We start from the raw sequence: 22647 nt of genomic DNA, 5'->3' as shown, positions 1-22647 counted from the left end.
TGAAATGTTTAATAGTATTAATGAATATACACTCTGATTATTCATGTAAGAGGGAATTTATGGTTCCCTAATTTATTTTCTATTACTCTTAAATTCTTCTGAAGAAGTCTAGAAACTGCTGTGACTCTTGGCTGCTTTCGTTTATTGCCCTCTTGCCCTCGGGTTATATCAGTCCTTCCTGAGCAGTTGAATAGGTACTTGACGCTCCCTGATCGGCAGTTGTAGATGAGATGTTTAAGTGCTAGCTGATAAAGGAGCAGCCACCAGAGGCCAATTGTTAGAGCTGTCAGGAGCAGAAGCCTGAAGCAGATTCTACGAGCTAAGCCACACCAGTTCCCAAATGATCCCTCAAAAAGTTATCCCCTGAAGAAAGGCCTGGGAAATGGGTGAGGAAGACAACTTCTGTCACAGAAGGCTTCAGAGACAGCTGCACCTCAGTCAAGATGAAGAAAAAAAGAACTTGGGGACATTCCTCTGCCAACCTGACTTGGTGTATTGAGAGACTTGCTGCTTGCCAGGCACTTGGATCCAGGAGATTGTGGAGAGACTTCAAAAGCATTTCTGACCCTCAGGCTACTACTATCTCTTGTTTCTCATTCACTTGGGCACCAGTGGTGCTGCCAGAGTCACCTGGAGTGTATAAAGTGTGACTACAGGGCTCCGGTGGGGTTGAAGGGCATGGGACTCAGGTGGTGTTCTCTGTACTGCTGGTGAAGAGGAAATGCTCAAGGAGAAGTAGACAAACTTTCAGATCAACACTTGGCTGTAAAGATGGTGTCACAGGCAGGGCTTTTGGCTTCTTGCACTGTGGAGACCTCTTTCAGGAACAAGGCCTGCTGAACAGGAACAGGATTGTCTAACAAAGTGGGACAAGAACATTTTTGACAACAAGCTTCTAATGTTGTGGCAGGAGCTTTAAACCGATTATGTCAGGGAAGGGTTGTCGTAATGTGAAGAGAAGGGAAGGCATGTGGAACAATGAAGTGTTTGGGAGACAGTATGATGAGGCAGCTCTCACCTTCCCCATGTGAGAATCAGTACCTAAATGCATACGATGTGGGAAAGAAGCAGGGACTTGGACGTCCATGCCCAGTTGCAGATCTGTGACCTCACTGGGATTCCAGACATGGTGGAATTTGTCACATGACTACAGTGCTGCAGTAGATGAATATAGACTTTCAGGAAAGATGGACCAAAGAAGGTGGGGAAAAGAGGTTGTGCTCCATGCAAAACGGGCTGGAGGAAATAGCAGGTGGGAAAGGGGAAGACCAGCCAATGTAGCAGCACTGCATTTGCAACAACTGAAAAAGAATGTTATCATTGGGCTTGTTATTAAGGTAACTTTGTGAAATGTTAGGGTAACCAAGATTGTTGGTTCATCTTTGGGTTGTGTATACAACATAATCTCCATATTACATAACCTGGGAGGTTTTAATGTTGGTGTGAATCATTGTGTCTTTATATCTGTGTTCTTCTCTGCTGAGATTCCCTTTAAGTGATGGATTAGAACTTTTTTTTTTTTTGTGGTTCACTAGGAACTGAACCGACTCTGCTGACTTATTGTATATTGGCTACCAAAGAGTCATGAGATGTTCAGATGGTAGTGGTTTTCAATTCTCAACTGTTTGGGTTTTATTCAAAGAAGTCACCTAGAGGTGAGAGACCTCATTGTATATCCTGAATTATTTGATATTTTCTGAAAGGTTTAAGGTCTCCACTGCAACTGTCTTAATAAGTGATTACTCTGTTCACGTACAAGAGAGAAACAGAAAATTTACAAGTGTTTTATGGATTTATAATTCTCATTAAACTAATTTATTTATAATGTTCCGCTCCTGAATAATATCTGGTGCAATGCCCAGTGCAGCACTAAGAAAAGAAACAATTAATACTTAGAAAATCAAACTCTGTCTTAAATCAATAACTCTGTTGGTTAACCTGCTAAGGCTGGGACATTCTTATGAGAAAATATCATTGCCTATGCCATGTTAACAGTTTATAAAAGACAGACAGTAAAAATACCTGTATAAAACAAATTTGTTTTAAAAGATTGCCTAGAGATACAACCATGACAAAGAGAAGTTGACCTGTAAGATCTTTGAACATGCTTCAGTAATGATGCACTATCAATTGTCACTCTTCATTATTTGCCAGGAACACAGAGAGACTATAAAACATACGTTTTTGTCAGTATTTTTTCTTTGATTCTGCTTGCTTTATTTTCCTCTAGTTACCCTGATATAGGATATTTCATGTTTGCGTTATTTGTATATTTAGTACCTTTTTTTTACAAATTGCTTTGTTAAATGATATGCTTATGAGCACTGATGTTTCTGTGGAAGCGTAAAGATTTGTATAGAGAGTAAGGACCTATGTACACTACAGTTACATCCCTTTTAATTGAGAATTATTGTGTAGGTGAGACTTAATCATGCCTTATTAAGGCAGTCAACTGGGATTTCAGAAACACAGTTAAGTTCTAGAGACATGGAACTTACTACATATTGTTTGCAGTGCCATGGCTACAGTGTTTAAATATAATTTCACTTACTTGAGCAGTCTGACTGGAAGGAAGGGTCTAGGTATAGTGGAAAGTTTTGGAGATGTAATTATCATGTTTGCCTGCTGGTGTGCCTTGACTTGATTTGCAGAAGAATGTGTTTTTGCTCCTGTAACTACATCTCCTGAATAGCTTTGTCAGTTAGGTGGCATAAAGTTTTCATGTTTTCAGCTAATTATTTAAAGGTTTAAAATATAGTTCACTCTTTATCCATGTGCCCCAGAGTTAGCAAGATCTTAGTATGCCTTCTGCACCCACGCTGGGCTCTCTGGTCAGTCTGAGCTTAATGGGTGGAATAGTGTAGGGAAGGCACTTGGTCCCCCTTGCTACTGAACTGAACGCTTCAGTCTCCAACAAGTCTGTTGCTCCGGACTTAGAAATTTGCTGTTTCTAAGCCATTAGAACCTGTCATGTTTCATGAAACATGTTTCCTGAAGACCCAGAATATGTGTTACTAAACTATTAATGATGCAAGTTAGTGAAACATGCTACTTCTCTATGACTTGTGTCATATGCTTGTCCTATCTGAATCTTGCAGGCTCATTTTTAATGTGATTACCGCCTTGTGGAGGTGGGCTAAATTCTTACAGTACTGGGCCAGCTTGCCCATCTGCTTGGGGGAATATGTTTGCACAACCAAGCCCAAATCTTTTTCAGGAGTTATACTGTTAAATAAGGACTCAAACCAAATACTACTGAAACAGAATTATGGCCATCTTATATTTATTTTGGGGTGTTTACTAGATTATTTGTAAAGAAGAAAGCATTGCATATTGTTAGTTTAAAGTCTGGAGAGCTGCTTAATTTTTCTTTAAGTGTTGGAAGTTTTTTCAGTTATGCTTTTTGTAGTTTGTTTTGGTTTTTTTAATCAATAGAAACAAGTCAGTGAGAGAAAACACTGTAACCTTTGTTTTACAATCTGTTTGTAATTTACTACGAGATTGTACTCTGCTTAAGGAATGAAAATCTCCCAGTAGGTTTGGACATGTATTTCATGTATTCAGGTATTCATTAGATGTTTTAGGCCCTGTTTCAAAGCCTAATCTCAGCTCTTCAGAGCATTCTTAGTTCTTTGCCAAGGCCAGCTCTTCTGCAAAATTTTTTAGATTATGTATATTTTCTTGGTTAATAACCACTAAATCCTCTCTTTATGTTTGGACTAAGATCAGTCTCACTAGTTCTGGGTAATTAAAGACTTTAAAAAATAAAGTGTTGGCCTGCACTGCTCTTGTTTATAATCCCAGATACTGCTCCCATTTACTGTAATAAAGAATGTTATTTATTCTCATTGTGGTGCTGTTTGAGCCCTGTACCTGTAGCAATGCTTGTTTGTTTAAACAAGCATTTGTTTATTTTATTTAGTTATATATTTATTTATTATTTTTATATATCCTACATATAGTATATTTTATATAAATACTGAATATATTATACAATATATCTTGTTTATTATTTTATTTTATTTAAGAATTGCCTAGAGAAGTCAATTCTAATACAAAACATGTAGAACTTTTTGATGACATCCTCTAAGAAGCTATTTCTCCCCCGAAATGCTAATAAAAGTTTGTATTTGTTCTGACTTTAAAAATTTCTTTTGTTTTAAAGAATGTAAACTAAGGTCTGGCATGACATAACTTTTTCAACCATTAATAATTAGCTGTCATGTAAAGAAGTAAGACTACCTCAAAAAAGGCAAAATAACAGTAAAGCTGCAGGGTAGCTTGACTTGAGGATAAAATGTCTGCAATGAGTTCTGTCATCTGCTAGAAACTAAGTCTCAATGAATTTAGGGGTAGGGGGAAAAAAGGTTTACCATTACTTCAAATCTGAGTTGGAAGAACTAAATAGAGGCGGGGGATGAGAGGAGGTGGGAAGGAAGCAGGAGAAAGGAGGAATATCACTGTGATCTAATAGATTTCTATTAATGAGTTGCAAGGTCCTGGTAAAAAAAACAATAGTGGGGAGTTGACTAAGAGAAAGAGAGGTGAGTTATGTAGAGATTCAGGTGAAAATTGTACAAATGTGTATTTGTTGAGTTGGTGAATCCAAACTTTATGTAATTTCATCCATTTTAAAAAGAGGTGGTTCAAGAAATTATAATTAATACTGGTAAGTTAAAGAGCAAGGGATAATATACTAATTGTAGAACTAGCAGTTGTATCGTCTCTTTTCAGTAGCATATACTTTCTTAAACTTTTGCATGTTCCATTTTTCTTAATCTTAGCCCTTATTCCTTATTTCCAAATTCTTCTGCCCTTAAAATATGCACCAAGTAATGTTTAGATTTAACCATGGATAATTTTTGCTGTGTTGCTTCATAGTGCAGTCTAAAGGCATTTTTAGGGTTGCTTGCATTTTCTTCATTAACATAATACGTGATAAATATGTAATAAAATTGGTGGTTTTTCTAATGCATTCCTAACTCCTATTTACATTATATTGACTACACTAAATAATCTCCAGTTTTCTTTCGCATGCTCTGTAGATGTGCTATTAGTTGGTAAATATGTATATGTACGCTATATGTGCACAAGCTCTGTCACATCTTTAGGGTAATGCTTTGTGACAGTTTTGAAGAATAGTCAGACATGACACATTGTTTTTATTGTTATTTTCACTAGGTTATTTCATTCATGTATTTCCTCATGACCTGAATAATTAAAAAACATAAAGGGAGCAGAGTTCATAGGAAGAAACCCATGATGCTATATTAAAATGTATAAATTTTAAAAATGTATAGCTGAAAAATAATTAACATTAACTAAAATTTAAAAGGAGGGGGAGGAACAGAACATGAGGGACCTGATGATGCATTGAGTCCTCTTAAATGTTACATCTCATTGTAATGGTTTCATTCAATTCTTCAAGTTCTGTCATAGCCAGTTGCATGCCTTGCTTCTATTTCTTTGCCTCTCTTAGAACATCACTTTCTGAAGGTGTCAAACTTTTCTTCATTTCTAGACTATATTTCTTCAAGTTTATTTTGTTCTATTTTGTTCTTGTGCAGCCGTTGTCCTTGAGCTTGATGCTTTTTGCTCTGATTCTTTTTACCCTGTGGTAAAGAACACTCATACCTGTTCTCAGCCTTTGTTTGACTAGGCTTTCATTATGTTTTCAATCCTCTCTACGTGGTTTCCTACTTAACACTAACAACTCTTTTCTGTTCCACTTCTTGTTTATCATTCTTCAACCTGTCTGATCAGCACATAGAATTCCCGAACAGATCTTAATGATTTGTGCAGTAAAATCAATATTGTATTTCTTGAAGATTAATCCAGTTTATCTTTTTAAATTGATATTCTAAAAAAAAAAAAAAAAATTTCCTGTGTTTTAAGGCTGCAATCTCTCTGGCTCTTTGAATGCTCAGAAGTACTAAGGTATTTTCAGGAGATGCTGTTGTATAGAATACCATATATATTGCCACAGTTGCAGTTACTCTACAAAGTTTGACAAGCATAATTTTGCAAGTATCAAAACATACATGAGATACAGGCCTCAGTTCTGCCTACATCTGACCTCATGTGCTATGTCTGTATTCCCTGGAGATAGCTGGACATGTACCACTTGGGCCTTAAAAGCTGTGCTTTATTTACAATGACATTCCCATGTAATCTGAAGGGTGGTTACATTCAGTGTATCCCAAAATTTGTATCAGTACTACAAATAACTCTTTGCATTCCTCCATGACTACATCACCTTTGTGACTTAGTCATTGTCCAATCAAATTATAATTCTTTCTTCTCCTTTCCTTAGTTAAAGTATCTATGGACTGGTTTTATCAGCTTTGACCTTCCAAGTCCCTAAATTTACTCTTGAAAAGAGTAAATTACCATTTCTCAGCCTTTCATTGTTGAGTCCAGACAGACTCAACAACCTGCCTTGAAAGTCTGCCATGCAGGTACTCATTATGTTCACAAACTACTACAATGCTTATTTAGTTCCTAAATGTATTGTGGTGGACTAGAAGATTGTGTATTTAAAGCATGAGAAACAGTTGATGGTCTTTTGTGGGAGGCAAAGGTAAATGGAGATTTCATTGTTAAAAAATGAATAAATTATAACAGAAGTACTGGCTATATTTCCATTGATGTTAACTGTACTATTGGGGTCAAAGTATATTTCTTCATCCCATCTTATACCACAGAACATATGATTTCATCTCTCAAAACCCACTTTTCCCAGTAGTACTAAGAGCCAGAGCTTCAAAAAAAGCATGATTAAGTCATTGTGGAATTAGGAGACAAGTAGGGGTAAGATTAAACTTAAAAAAAAATCCGGTCAGACAGAGTGTGTAGACAGCTGATTTCAGAAGTGTAGGTTCTGTGCTCTGCACTTTGTAACTCTTGAAGTGCTGTCTTCATTATGCTCAGTCATGAGCAGTCATTTATTGTTTTCGCCACTTCTTTGCATACTTCTGTTATTCCTTGAAATGATTATTACAGGCTAGTTTAGTTTTGTTGTGGTTTTTTTAACTGGAGAGGAGAGGAACAACCAGAACTTTCAGGGAGCTTCTTTTAGTCCATATTCGTGTCTCTTCAACTTAAGGATGGAAACAGCTGAAGGCTAACAGAACAAGGCTGTCCAGATGGTTTCTCCCATGGTTTCTGCAACATCTGTAGGTAATCCATTAGTGATATTTAATAAAGCCATCCACAAAAAGTTGCGATTCTTTCTCAGTTGCTCCTGTCCTATTGACATACATCATTCCTGCAATTAGCTGTCTGAATACTGAAATTGTGTTATCCATTTGTTTCTGGGAGAGAAGACCATGGAGAAAATTAATACCTCTGAATTGAGAAAAATGTGAGAAAACCTCTTAACAGGGAAGTCAGAATCAGGTTTAATAAACAAGCTAGTACTGCAGCACTGATTTCAGGAATCCCATGTAGGCCCTTCCTTCAGAATTTGCCTTTCCCATCATCCAGGGACACTTGAACTCTCCAGTCAAAAAACTGATACAATACTAAGAAGGATTTCCTTTATCCAGACACACAGTAAAGCATTACAATGCTGCTATTCTGCTGATCAGATAAGAGCAACTAGACCCTCATTGCCTTAATTACTATGGTTTTCTTTTCACATATGAAATAAATTTAATATATTGCATTGGACATTTGAAATTTGCACCTTCTTTAGGTTCTCACATGCTGCTCCACACTTGCTAGTGTCACATACACTTATAGTTAATCAGTTAGACTGAGGCTTGCATTGGCTAGAATAAGCAAGACTGCTGCCTGTTTAAATAGGGGCCACTAAAATATTGATTTCTTGGTCTTTAAAGTATGTTTTGATTACAAGATATCTTGGTTTGTCCTTGATTTATTTCACTACTTCTCTAACACTAGCCACATATAAAATTGCATTTATTTTGGGTTTCTAAAAACAGGTTCTCATATTTATTCATGCTGTCACTCCAGTATTCATTTGCATCCTGAAATGCTCTTGACACTTCACATATGGTTCATTGGCACACAGTCAAGGAAGACTTTCCGTTCTGAACCTTTACAGATTCTGTTGAAGCAATTATGTCTCTATTTTCCACTTCCTCCACCTTCTTCTCCAGATGACAGATGTTCTGTTTGCTAACTAGTTTGCTAGAGACTGTTTGAAAGAATATTTTTTTAGTCCTTTTTTTAAAATACCTTAAAGACAGAAAGCACATGGTAAGATAGCATGCAGAAAGTGTTGTAAAGGACACGAAGTTGGAAATATACTAATTACACCTCTTCACTACAAAAATAATAAAGTGGACAGCAAAAGAAGAGATTAGAATAAAATGTGTAACAGTTAACCTCAGAACAGATTACTACCTCAAAACAGATTACCATGTCACAGTCACAGAATCTGTTGCAAGGAGTTGTATTCACTAGTATCTCTCCTGAATGTATTTAACTTGATCATGAAGTAAAGGGAGGGTAGGAGAGTGGAGCTTACTGTGCCCCAGGCAGAATGGTGTCCCAGTATGTGGTCTAAAAGACTCAGCATGGCCCTAATTCAAGATCTTCTGGTGATAAAATTTACATTTGCAATATGTATTTTTTTCAGGCTATCTTGATGACAACACAACAGAAATGCAAATAGAAGCTCACTTTTATGCAAAGCATAAGCAGATGTTTCCAGCTGAAAAAGTATTTTCCTTAGAGTATGGGCTTGAAACATTCCTCTAGCATGAACAGTTCTCTTCTCTCAGATAATTACATTAAGGTTTTTCTTCTTAAATTACAAAACAGTTATGTTTATATAACTTGATGAGGGATAGAATGCATACAGTGAATAACCACTTAATCAAAACTTGCATTTTCAAAAATTATTGGCATGACATATTTTAGACTGGATTTCCTCATGATCAGTCTAAAAAAACGTTCAGCAGCTTAATCTATTTGCTGCATATTTAGTGAAATAATCCCTCAAAAGTTAGAAATCCTTCCCCTACTGCATTTACAAGAAATTCTTTTAACGTTTTTTTCTTAACATTTTAAAGTAGGAATAATTATGCTTATATATAAAATTGAATCATTTGGGTTTCAACTCTTTCAAAATATATCTGTTTTTTTTAAAAGATCTACTTTTAAAGTGGAGATAGCCTTTTCACATCTGCTAGAGTTAACTTTTTTAAAAAACGCATTTGTCGTTTTGTTACAGTGTTTGAGTCATGCATACAAAAGCCAATATTAACTAGGTAACATGTCTTCATTTAGCTGCAGGAACAACATACCCAGTGAGAAAACCCAAGATATATAGCCAAAGGAATCAGCAAGAAGCCTCCTCTTTGAATTTAAAACTGATGTGTCAAATCAATTTGTACAGATTAATTCCTGACAGTGATTTTTTTCAAGTTTGTGTTCCATATGTAACCAAAGCTTAATAGTTAATAAAGTTCCCTGGTCTTTTGTAATGATATTGAAAAATTCTCTGAATTTTTTTCAGTTTCAATTAATCAAACTTGTTTCCCCTGTGAAAGTATGGTCTATTAACTATAAAAAGTATGCGTTTTATCTGTAAACAATGCTCTAGCCTAAGTTAGTGAAAAAAAAAAAAAGCAATATTAATTGAAGGTACTATTATACACAATAAATTTTGTATTTTTTAAAGATATCTATAAGCAATTTTACACCTGAAATTAGCCCAAAGTTAGGAGTTTTTCTGCATAGATATTAAGCTTTATTCCTTAAAATTTCTGCTACTTTTTTTTTATAAATTAAAACAAAGACAAGAACAGGTTGATTTTGATTTACAGGCAAATAACTCTATCTTTGGCATTTTGGAGGTATTTTTTCCCCTTTTACTTTTTTCAGATTTCATAGAAAACAGGTTCTAGAGGGGAAGTGTATGAGCTGCATGCAGTAACATGCACCTTTTTGTTGTGTCAGTTTTGGAAGAGATTAACCTCAGGTGATTATTACTTTCGCCTGATGTCAAAAATATCCCATTTCAGATGGGAATAAAATGAAGGTATATACTGTAGAAGCAGAATGTCTGTCCTTCTGCAGATAGCAGTAAATGTTCTGGGGTGCTTCTTTTCATTAGATACAGTGAAATTTCTTCTATCCCGACAACATTCATATTTCCCTTTGCATGCCCTGGTCTTTGTGTTGGAATGAGCAATATAGGGTTTATAGAATGAAATCCTTTGTTTTACTATATAAATACATCAGAGCTGGAAAACAATCTTCTCAGATCTCAGACAGAAGTAGCAAAACCTTCTTTATTTTGTTCATATGTTAACAAAACGAGGAATGTAATATATGTCGTTACAATTTCTTCCCAAAGTACTTTACAAAAATAGGTTGAAACTGAGTCCTAACTCAGTGCCTTTATAACTTAGAGAGTGTGATCTTAATTTCACAATTTAATCCCAACTGTAATATATTGCTTCGTTTGGGAAAACTTACTAGTAAAAGATGAAATGGTTCTATTTCTGTTTCATCTAACACCTAATATCTTCCATTATATTCCACAATTCTTGCAACCACAGAATCAGCAAGGCATATATTGTGAGCGTAGCTTTGTAGCAGATGAACAGGTCACGGCTGGAGCTAAACTTCTTAAGACAACAGTTGTACAACAATTTTTTACTTTGTGTGTGTGTACAGCCAGTCCCAGTAAGCAAAATCTTCCTGATACTGCAGTAACTGATAATCTGGACTCATCTGGAATCAATACTGTCTAGCTTTCAGAGAATATCTACAGAGTGTTTTATGAAATTTTATAGTAGAAATACCTTTTCAGTCTTTGAGTATCATTGCCATAGTTTCCATACTGAATGAAATGCACCTTTAACAGGTACATTGATAGGAGAGAAATGTATAAAGAAAAACTTGACTAGGCTAAATAATTAGAGAAGTAAAATGGAAAATATACAGTATTTTGAAACACTGGCCCATTTGCTTTCTCAGATATTGGTCCGCTTGCTGATATCCCAAATATTCTTAGCAAAATTACTGTTTGGGTGCCTGCTAACGTACCATTTTTGTATATGATTCCTGACTCCAGGTGTCACTCAGCATAATTCTCTTGAACTTTCTTTATCTTCAGGACTCTTCAGTAGGACTTAGTTGGTGGGGTGTATTTTAGTTTTCCTTTCTCCCCACTTCCCCCTGCCCCCCCAGTGCCCCTAACTGCATTTGCATTTGAAGGTTTTGAATAACTGAAGTGCAGCTTTCAGCAATGAATATCAGTGTTGTGAGAAAATTAAATATCGCCTTTTATTTTTTTTTCAGCAAACTGATGAGAGCCTCACTCACTTCTGGTCACTCCTACTCACTGACAAATATATTAGTATAAAACACATACAGTAAAAGTGTTAACAGATGCAGCCCTGCTTTGTCAAACCAGCATTTCCCTCCATTGCCACTTTGACTTAATTTCTTTCTACCTCTGTATTTGCTGCTAAGAAGCAGCTTATGCTAGATATAGCTTAGGGTGCAAAGGTTGTGGTGTCATTGAATAAATGTTTAACTTTGTAAGGAAGCTGAAGAACTAAGACTCACCTTTTCTGTTCAGCATAGGTGTTAAGTCTGATTTTGCAGATTTCAAAACCAGAGATAGTGTCAAGTTCACTCAACCAGGACAGTGCTCATGTATCAGTCCAAGACTCCTTCACACTCATGCAGCAAATCAGAACAGACATTCAGACAGATTTAAGGTATTCTCTGCCACTGTATTTTTTAATACGAGATACATTGAATCCCACAACACTTTAATCCCACAAATCCTGACCTATCTTCATAATTCTAAAAGGCAAACACAAATGTGTTAATCTTCTGAAGGGATTTTCTTCATGCTGCTGTTGTAACCTTATTCAATACAGCCTACAAAGGACAGCTGTGGTCAGCATTTTTAAAGTATTCTGTAGGTGTTAACCATAAGGTTTAAAACATTTACTTTCTTAAGGAAAAGTCTGTTGAAAAATAAATGACATTTCCTTCTGGGAGTTTCATACTAGTTTTAGGTGAATAGGTATTCATATCTACAGAAAGGAAAAAAAAGAACAATGCCACTAACTGTGTATAGGTCACCACTGGGCTGTTCTCCAGGTTTCCACTCTCATTTCAATTATCATGCCTTTTGCTAACAGTTTTGTAAAATGTGAATTTTATTTGGCAAAACAATAGACTGTGATCACCATGCTTATTCATGTAGACGACTGAACAGCCTTCCAAAAGTGTTGGTGTTTGCTCAGTCCTGTTCCAAATAATGTTTTGATTGCTTGTCTATATCACTGGCAAGAAGAGGAACCATTCCATTTTGCCTTTTTTTTTTTTTTTTTTAAAACTTTTGTAAGATTGCAGGCTAAATAAGTTATTTACCTCTGTACTAAAAGGGCTTCAATTCACACTTAGTACCAGCAAGGAATGGAATAAACTGAATTGCATGATGCAGCCTTCCTATTTAGATTTTAACTGTCTTCTCCTCAAGAGACTGTAGACACATAGATTTCTGTTTAATTAAATATCTCCCCCTCAGCTGGAAAGTGCACTAAAGAATTCATTGTCTGTCTGCAAATCCACCACTATTCCTTGAAATTACTCGTAAAGATTTCTTTCATTTTGAATTTAACATGCAATTTACTAACAGAGTATAAAAGCAGGGCAGAAATTAATTACAAGTTTAAAAAAAAACAAGCAAAAAAATGTCAATAATTGCAGAGCAGACATTGCAGCTACTGGCTGACCTTTGAGAGAATGCACGGTTTTTATTGCTTCAAGGTCTTACTAGCAGCAGTGAATGTCAGTAGAGTAAACTATTACCACTTCTTTTATTCCTGCTGCTTTCATTACCATTAGTATAGTCTTAATCTAAACATGGACTGCAGAACAGTATCGTTTTGGGACCAGGTGCTAGCTGAGGGAAATGGTTTTTATACATTTAACAAAAACACTTTATATTCTTTGCCTGATAATTTTGCTTCTTGGTATTCAAATAAGAACAAAATATATTTAATCTAATGTTTTCACAATCGGGAAATTAAAAAGTTACCAGTGACAGCAAATCTAAGATAGGCCTCATGATTATGTCGTACCTTAACGTCTGCTAATAGACTTGTTAGCAAGTGACTAAAAATATGCATTTGGAGTACAAATTAGAATCATAGAATGGTTTATGTTGGAAGGGACCTTTAGGGGATGTCTTATCCAATGCCCCTGCAGTGAGCAGGGACATCTTCAACCAGATCAGGTTGCTCAGAGCCCCGTCCAGCCTGACCTTGAATGTTTCCAGGGATGGGGCCTCCACAACCTCTCTGGGCAACCTGTGCCAGTGTTCCACCACTCTCATTGTAAAAAAGATTTTCCTAATATGCAGTCTAAATCTACCCTCCTTTACTTTAAAACCATTACCCCTTGTCCTGTCACAGCAGGCCTTGTTAAAAAGATTGCCTCCATCCTTCCTGTAGTCCCTGTTTAACCACTGAAAGGCTGTCTCCCTGCAGCCTTCTCTCCTCCAGGCTGAACAGCCCCAACTCTCTCAGCCTGTCCTCATAGGAAAGGTGCTCCAGTCCTCGGATCATTTTTGTGGCCCTCCTCTGGACCTGCTCCAACAGGCCCATGTCCTTCCTGTGGTGAGGGCTCCAGAGCTGGATGCAGTGCTCCAGGTGGGGTCTCACCAGAGCAGAGTAGAGGGGTAGAATCACCTCCTGCTGGCCACACTGCTTTTGATGCAGCCCAGGATATGGTTGGTCTTCTGGGCTGCAAATGCACATTGGTGCTCATGTCCAGCTTTTAGGTTAACATATTTTTTCCCTCTTTCTCTTCTTTCTTTTCTTAGTTTTGTGGGTAAAGTTTTAAAGATCTCTTTACCTGTGCTGGAGCAACTCTAATGCATCCATCTGGGAATGAAACCTTACTTGGTTTGTCTGTTATTTAAGACCAAGTTTTTACTAGTACAGTCTCATACAATATCATACAGTTTCAATTGCAGATTTAGGTTTATCCAAATCAAAACATGAGCAAAGTACATGACTTAGGTATTATGGAAGCTTGTTCAAAGTGTTTTGGTCAGCCTTGTCAGACAGATTATCAGAGGCATTTGAATGTGTTGAAAAGTTGACTCTTGTTCTTGAGGCTAAAAGGTAAAAAAAATAAATAAAATTAACATGTAAGCTGTCTTTGTACAATTTTAAATACTACTACTTTGCCCTCATCTTAGGTCATAGAATCAGAGCATAGCATCATTAAGGTTGGAAAAGACCTTTAAGATGATCAAGTCCAACTGTTAGCCCAACACCACGTCTCCTAAACCATGCTCTGAAGTGCCACGTCTACATGTCTTTTAAATACCTCTAGGGATGGCGAATCCACCACTTCCCTGGGTAGCCTGTTCCAATGCCTGACCACTCTTTTAGTAAAGAAATTTTTCCTAGTATCCAGTCTAAGCATCCCCTGACTCAGCTTGAAGCCATTTCCTCTCGTCCTATCACTAGTTATTTGGGAGAAGAGACCAACACTCACCTTCTTACAACCTCCTTTCAGGTGGTTGTAGAGAGCAATAAGGTCTCCCCTCAGCCTCCTTTTCTCCAGGCTAAACAACCCCAGTTCCCTCAACCTCTCCTCATAAGACCTGCTCTCCAGACCCTTCACCAGCTTTGTTGCCCTTCTTTGGACACACTCCAGCACCTGAATGTCCGTCTTGTTGTGAGGGGCCCAAACCTGAACACAACATTCAAGGTGTAGCCTCACCAGTGCTGAGTACCGAGGCACGATCGCTTCCCTACTCCTGCTGGCCACACTGTTCCTGATGCAAGCCAGGATGCTGTTGGCCTTCTTGGCCACCTGAGCACACTGCTGGCTCATGTTCAGCCAGCTGTCGACCAGCACACCCAGGTCTTTCTCTGCAGCGCAGCTTTCCAGCCACTCTCCCCCAAGCCTGTAGCGTTGCATGGGGTTGTTTTGACAAAAGTGCAGGACCCTGATACTGCTCTTGAGGTTGGTGCCACAGTGCGAGTGGCTGTACTAACTTTGAAATCCCTCCTGTAAGGAGTTTAAGATGTAGAAACTTATCTTTTACATATCAGTTAGGTTCTTATCTCAACAGTCTAAGAGCTTCTGCAGTTATCTTATCTCCCATGCACCTTTTAACTCCATTCTAAACAGATGCATTTGGAGATAGCAGTAGGATTGTTTTCAGAAATTCTAATAAATATTAATGTTTTGTTAGTATCATTAATAAACCTGAAAATGAAAAATATCTTTGATGGAAGAAAAAAAAAGAGGCTCCATTTATCAGGGAAGAAAGCTGCATAAACTCTGAACATACCAATCAACTTTGAAAATCTCCTTCAGTGTTATGGAAGGGAGAACAATGGTTTTTTTAGTACAGATTTTTGTAAATCTCATATGGGACAGCAGCAAGTAACAATAAAATATTGGTATTTTTATTGTTACTGTTTTCATGGAAGCCAACAGTATGTGGTGATGTATAGGATTTAAAAGTTACAGTTTTCTATGTTTTCTACTTTGTGATTATCTGAAAATCCTACCTACTACTTTTGAGGAGAAAAGATTTTTTGCATTTTTAGGTCTAAAGTCTTATCTTGCTTCTCAGCACTGTATAAGGTAAAGTATGTTTCAGAATTTGTCTCTCAGTATAAAGAAACTGCATCAGCAATTTATGTACAGTAACATAATCTTTCTGGCAATGTGGCAGGCATTTAAGCTTTCTTCTTTCAAAGTTACTTTGCTACTAGTTTGATACAAAGAGTGAGTGGAATCAGCACAAATAGTGTCAGAACCATTTTTTGGTCAAAGCTCCGAGAAAGCAAAATATTAATAAATAGGAATGGCTATATTATAAGTAGACATGTATTTGAAAATTGAAAGCAACCTTTGCATGAATGCTTGTAATTTGCACTCTCTACATGTGTGGCTGTATAAACATAATGTAAGACAGTATAACAAAATGATGGATTTTGTTATTGTTGGTGGACCTGTATAGTACTTTTTAATATGGAGCTTATTTAGGTGTTTTCTATCATCTTCACTTCCATTCATCTCTTTCAAAACCTTCTTTCCACCAGAACTGGGAACGTTGGCAGGGAATTGCTTGTTGACGGAACATACAGATGCAAGAACAAACCACTTGTGAACTGCAGGGCTTAAAAAAAATTGACTGTTGGATAACTTTTTGAGGAGTTTGATTTATGTATTTATTTACTTTTTTGGCACTGCATCCTACAGAAAAGAATTGGTTTCAGAACATTTCAGGTTTATTGTAGTCACCCATCCTCAACAATCAATCAAACTTGTAGTTAGGTTCATCAGAAAATGAAGAAGATCTGCTAATAAAAATCAAGCTGTAGTGAACGTTTATAGGGCAAATTTCTTCCCGAATTAAACCTGTAATAACCCTTTAAAGGCAGCATCACTTAAACACGGGTGCATTGGTGTTTATTTCATGGTTGTAAAGTTCTGTGGTGAAACCAGATTCTTCTTGCTCTTTTGGGACTTGTTACCAAGTAGCTATGTCTCTAGATGAACAGGAAATCACCGTACATTAAAATTCATGGTCGATTTCTTGCCCTTACGGTGTCTCCTTAGCGTCAGATAGGTTTCTCAGCCTGTGTATTAGATGAAGTGTTTTGTTTTATTTCTCTTTACTTTCTCAGTTTGACTGGAGACCTCCCCTGGAGAGACTAATCTCTCTAAATGGTCAGAGCTGGTGAACATTTTTTCAGGGGGAACGTGTAAAGTCAGGGCCTTGTTCTGTATCCTACAAAGGAGTTTTGTTTCTTTTACTGTAGAAGATGTGTAAAGAAACCGCATGTCTTAATAAGTAAGTCTGTGGATCACAAGATGTATCAAAACCTAGTTCTGTGAACAATATGCTTCGTGTGACATATTTCAGATTGAGTACTGGAAAGTCACTGTTTTATTTTGAAAAATATTAGTCTGCAAGCATAAAGTTTACTACAGTAGAAGATTCCTTTCAGTAGCTGGAAAATTCATGCTGGAAACTTTTCCAATTATGTTAATAATAGAATTTGTGCTAACATTATAATGCTTCAAATTTTAACCATCTTTTGGTTTGTAGTCAAATTGGTTTTATTCTCATTTATACTTGTCATTCTATCCTGGAAGTTCATTGTCAAGAAAATAGATGAAAATAGAAAGTAATGATTCTGAGCTGAATTTGGAGAAGGTACCTTGGTTTTGAAAAAAATTCATGGATAATTTCTTTGTTTTTAATTTTTCTCTCAAAACCAGTATCTGAATAATGGCACTGTCTACATATGTTGACTTAATTTTCTTAAATACTTTCCATATTTTCTGAGAGCTGGAGATCAGTTTTTAGAAGGTGTAAGTTGGCTTGGCAGATATTTTGCCCTCAGAAATGAGAGCAGATATATTTCCAAGGAATTTGTGAACTTCTTTGCAATGAAGTACTTTAATTTTATTCACTGCCTAACCACTAGGACTTCAAATATCCATCAGTCTTAACAGGTGGTAAAGACAATATCTTATACTAGGATTCAAAAAGAAAAAATATGAAGGCAAAGGCATACAACAGGACAACAGAAGTCATTCCTGCTCTGAAAATTCAAAGGCCTGCTAAAAAGAACTTTGAGAGAAAGATTGATATTCCAGGTTTTCCAACAATGGTTGTTTAGCTATTTGTTTTGATTAAATAATTAAATCATTTCCTATTTGCCAGTGGATTCTTACAGCTGTATAAGTACTTTTTGTCAGACAGAATGGGTAAACAATTTTTGACATGTATATTGTTTGCAAGGTACTTGCTTTATTCATTATGTGAGATACTTGTGTAGATAAATGATAAGGTATTCACCTTTTTGATTACCAGAACATTATGAAAAGGAAAATAATGAACAACAAATGGAAAAATTACAGCTGGCACTAAAGGCTGTTCTTTCAGTGTGTACTCTTGCCTGCGTAAAGGCATGGATATTCTTGTAAACATCAATTACTAGTGGACACAGAGTGTAACAAAATGGTTTTAGAATATTACTGGGAAGACAAGAAGATGGTGATAGCAAAATACTTCCTGGACTGAATTCTTTCACAGAAGTGAAGCCTGTGGATTCTGAGGGCTGTAGTGCGACTTGATTTGGAAAAGTCATGTTCTTTGTTTTGGGGTTGTGTTTTTTTTTTTGTTAATGAACGTATTCTATGTACTGTGTCCACCAAGGCAATAAATCTTATGGTGGCGGGGTTGTTGGAGGGAACGTGCCATTTTCCCAGCCAGTTCTAAGTAGAATTAAACCTTCTTTCATAATGTATCAAGCAAAGTTATGGGGATAAGTCAGAAAGCCAAATGAAAAGTATTGATAGGATGTCTTTTCAATAATTTCCAAATATATATGAAGCCTTTAAGATAAGGAGCCTTCCCTTATGTATTCTGCGTTCTAGGAAGAGAGAATGAGGTGCCACCCTGTAGCATTATTAAGTCTGCCAGGATATGTTAATTGACTTCTTTTTCTTTCTTTTCTTTTTTCTTTTTTTTTCCCCTGAACTGAAATCTTAGGTAAGCCAGGATTGATCTAGGACAGTAAAAACTCATAGCTCTTGGCTTTCTGCCAGCAATCATATTAAGACACTGATGGAATTAATGATAAACTTCCTGTACAACAGTCTTTTTATGTCTTGATTTGCTAGACTGAGTGTAGGAGGTAAAAGTCAATGCCTAATAACAAAGTAACTACTTCAAAGAGCTGCCACATGCCTTATTTTTAAAAAAATTCTTATTGACTTGAAATATTGAGTCAAATAAACCACTTTTCTTGTTGACAGATATCATGGCTACATGCAAAACCTGAAATCGTCATTGCATTAATGCAAAGGTTCTTATACTTACTGCTAAAGTCCACAGAGAGTTTACAGGGCATTTCCAAAAAGAGTTGTTCTATTATATATTTTAATGTCTGTGAATACCAAGTTCCTTAGATGTTCCACAGACTTGATGAAGAATATAAGACTAAGTAGAATATAAAAGCTATGTAGATATATTAGAAGTTGGCTTTAGTAGTTGTTTTGTATGAACCCATTTGCCAGAAAATCCTGTAAATCTTTTTTTTTTCGTACAGCATTGTCACTTCCAGTGATTAAATGATGTGAAGAGAACTTACAGGGCACAACTGAAAATGAGCTTGTCCTTTTTTTTTTTTTTTTTTAACTGCAGTATTTATACAGCACAAGAAAATATACTTTTTCCTATGTCTAGTCCTGCTTAATGAGGATCACAGTGTCAAATTGTATACTATGTGCATTTTCACTAAAGATATACAGGCAGAAAGTTCATGTTGAAGGAGATAACTTACCTTCATAAATTTTGGCTCCTTCTCATTTGTATGCAAGTTTAGCCTGTAATTTTGGAACTGATTGTAAGGTTTTAATTAGTCTCTAGAGAACTCAGATGGACAATAGATTCCTCATTAGTGTATCAACTTTCCATGATGTTGATTGGCTCTTTCTCGTGTCTAATGTGGAAACCAAAATGATGAATGTTAATTTGCCTTCCAGACGTTGCAACTTCCTGTCCAGATAAGAAGTCCATCTTAATGTATGTGACTTCGCTCTTCCAAGTCCTGCCCCAGAAAGTGACCATGGAAGCCATCAGGGAGGTGGAGATGTTGCCACGACACTCAAGGGTCACTAGAGAAGAGCACATGCAAGTACATCATCAACAGCGTTTTTCACAAGAAGTGAGTTGTTTCACTTTTCTGCTTTCATCCTGCTGCTCTGAAGTGGTTTTTTCCATTACCTACTTCATAAGTTTTATGTTAGATGGCCAGTGGAAGGCAAAACAACCACGGGCACAATGGACAAAACCTTTTCACGACAGGCAAGTCAAATATACTTGTCTGCATGAATTGTACGTTTGTACTGTTTTTCACCTTGCACCAGGCTCTTTTAAAAGTAACTATTCAGCAAAAAACTGCTTTGCACTTCTTTTTTTTACAGCACTGGGTGTTTTGGTTGTGGAAGGGCACCACAAGGAAGAACACAGAAACTGGGGGAGGTGTTACATTTAAACACAGACACATAGAAACATTTTTACCTTTTTAGAGTTGACTTTTGTCTATATTCATGATACATTTTTAATGTTTTAGCATTTTATTTACACTGACTGGTATTTTAAGATCATCTGTTCTCAGTTCATGGTTGGCTGCTTAAAAAGCTCATGTAATAGTTGGAATTAATTTATTCTTAATAAGTTAGTTAGGTTTTTGACTGAAGTCATCAGTCAGCCACTGCTGAAGCGTTTCATGGATTTTAGGCCTAGTGTACTTATCTGAATTTACTCTGTATTCTTGCTTTTGGGATGCTCAGCCTCTTTTAGGGTACTGAGTAGTGAGTATTGGGTCTGTTTGTTCAGGATTTGCTACAAGATCACCTGTTTTTCTGAGCCTTTGCTTGTAAATTATAAGGAACCTTCAGTTTACATTCATATTGTGCTGGTATTGAGCCCTGGCTGTTGCTTTTGGAAAGGCTGTCAGCTTAAGTGAAAGCTTTCCTTAATGACCTTCCTACTTCTCTTTCTTCACTTGCCCTTAAAATCATTACTTTAGTTCTATAATCCATGCTCCTATCCATATGTCTGTTCTCTCCACCTCTGATTTCTTCTCTGTAGATTATAGTCAGTGTACCCCAGGGACCTCCATCATCTAAACCACGGTTCAAAAGTTACGCATATACACAAGCTGCGTATGTCACATCCCCTGACCAAAAAAGGAGGCAGGTTCCTCCACAGGTCTGTCAATATTGTTGTTTGTTTTAAAAACTGTTTTATTAAGCTTGAGCTTGGAGTGAAAGAGTTTGTGCATTTTGCTTGTACCTGATCTTGATTACCTACTTTTTCTAGCATGTTTTTAGCACCTGTCGAGTGGTTACTTTTTGCTGTGTATTTCAGCATGGCTGGCAGTGTGCTCATAGTTAGAGATGAACAACATTCAACCACTGCTGTTTTAGAATTATAAACTGCTTCCTTTATTATGTCATTTTTGAAAATAGTACCTATGTTTCCTTAAAAGAATATTAGAAGAACAAACAAAACATAAGCAGGTTTTGGCATCTAATTATTGTATTTCTGTCCCAGAGTTGATTATAGAAAAACAAGAATCATTGGTTCTCTGTTGATTTTCCTAACCCCACATCTATTAAAGAAAACAGTGAGCGATGATATTTTTCAGGAGGTTACTGTAGTTGGACAGGAAAGAAAGGAAACATTAAAATTAATATTCTTTATATGACCTGGATTATTAGATGATAACAGCTGCTCAGTTTATCACAAACAGCACCATGCCAACATTCAGGTTAGGGGGTTGTGCTTGGGTTTTTTGGCTTTTAAGTAGCTGCAGTAGTTTAATAAAGCTTGTTTCAAGCAATCCTTATAATAAGCATTTCAGTAGTCAGGTTTTTATACCTTTTCACAAGTGTGAGAGCCAAAGGTTATATTGTGTAATGCAACATACTTTCCTTTCATTACTTTGGGGAAAAGAGATGTGCATGTATTTGGCACTACAGTATAAGTTCTCTCTTGGAGGCTTAATTCTGTCTAACCTCTAACAATTTACTGCAAAATTACACTTTAATTCAACACCATGTTTTGAAATCCACTCTTCAGAAAAGAAATCCTGTGCATATAATCATGAGCCCTTCTACATTACACTAACAGCAGATGTGTTGCAGTGATGATTAATACAGCTTTTAAAGGAGGCATTTAAAACTGGTATAATTGATTTGTTCTACTTAGATACTATACCGATAATTGAGAAGAATTAAGAGTCATTATATAACTTTTTTTTTTCTTGAGCTACTTCTATTGTGCTTGATTGTGGGTTTTGTGCACACTGCCACCATTAAGCATAATGTACAAGTTGGTATAATTTAAGTAAATTCTTAAAAAAGTAGTTATTAAAATATAGTAAGAAAATATTGTTCTATTATTCAGTCCTCACCTTGCATTCCAGTTTTCAGATCTTGCCTACCTGAGTTTGGAAGGTTTGTCTATTACACTTACGCAAGGACTACTACTATACTATAACAATTCTGCTGATTTGGCAGAATCCAAAGACCTAACTGGAACCGGGCCCTGTTGTGCTACAGCCACAAGAAATATTAACAAACAGAAAGCATTCACTTAAAAATCCGAAGTGAAAACCACCAGACACTGTCTGATTATCATTAAGATAAACTTGAATTACAAATAGTACCAATTAATATGCCAATTCAATATATGCAACTCTAAATCAGTGGTAATGATTTTTTTGCCACTAGCCATGTATTTCTTGAAGAACAGCCATCATAGCTAGTAAAACAAACTTATAATCCTAGTAAAATAGCAATTGATAATTTCTCTGTCTGAAGCTGAAATACCTTAATAATCCCATTTATTTTAACTAGATCAAATAAATATTATTTCCTTTTCAATTCTTAATTGCCTTCCAATTTTCTGCCAGCTATATTATGATTTTTGGATACCAGTATTGGTACTGCAACTACCTGTAGGATTTTCAGTGAAATCTACTTCTCTAGGAGACTGCATTAAAGAAATCTAGACCAAGTCAGCTTTTTTCCTTGAATTTTCTGAAGTTTAGGAGACTGCCTCTCATTTCCATCTAATTATCAAAGCAA

The 22647-nt window shown here is 36.4% G+C and overlaps 1 protein-coding gene across 11 annotated transcripts in view; it reads left to right on the top strand.

Annotated features, from left to right (window-relative positions):
- The window catches only part of DMD (dystrophin), a 1138094-nt gene that overhangs the window by 274921 nt on the left and 840526 nt on the right, over positions 1-22647 (top strand). For 10 of the 11 annotated variants that reach the window (XM_075097793.1, XM_075097785.1, XM_075097765.1 and 7 more), the window contains exon 8: positions 19534-19715. In XM_075097793.1, the coding sequence (XP_074953894.1) occupies positions 19534-19715 (182 nt within the window). Of the gene's footprint in view, positions 1-19533; positions 19716-20644; positions 20765-22647 lie in introns of all 11 variants that reach the window. The other variant, XM_075097848.1, reaches the window with a different exon arrangement.

The sequence above is a fragment of the Phalacrocorax aristotelis genome, chromosome 1 (genome assembly GCF_949628215.1).
Source record: "Phalacrocorax aristotelis chromosome 1, bGulAri2.1, whole genome shotgun sequence".
In the NCBI taxonomy this organism is placed as follows: Eukaryota; Metazoa; Chordata; class Aves; order Suliformes; family Phalacrocoracidae; genus Phalacrocorax; species Phalacrocorax aristotelis.
This window is presented reverse-complemented; position numbering and strand designations above follow the sequence as displayed.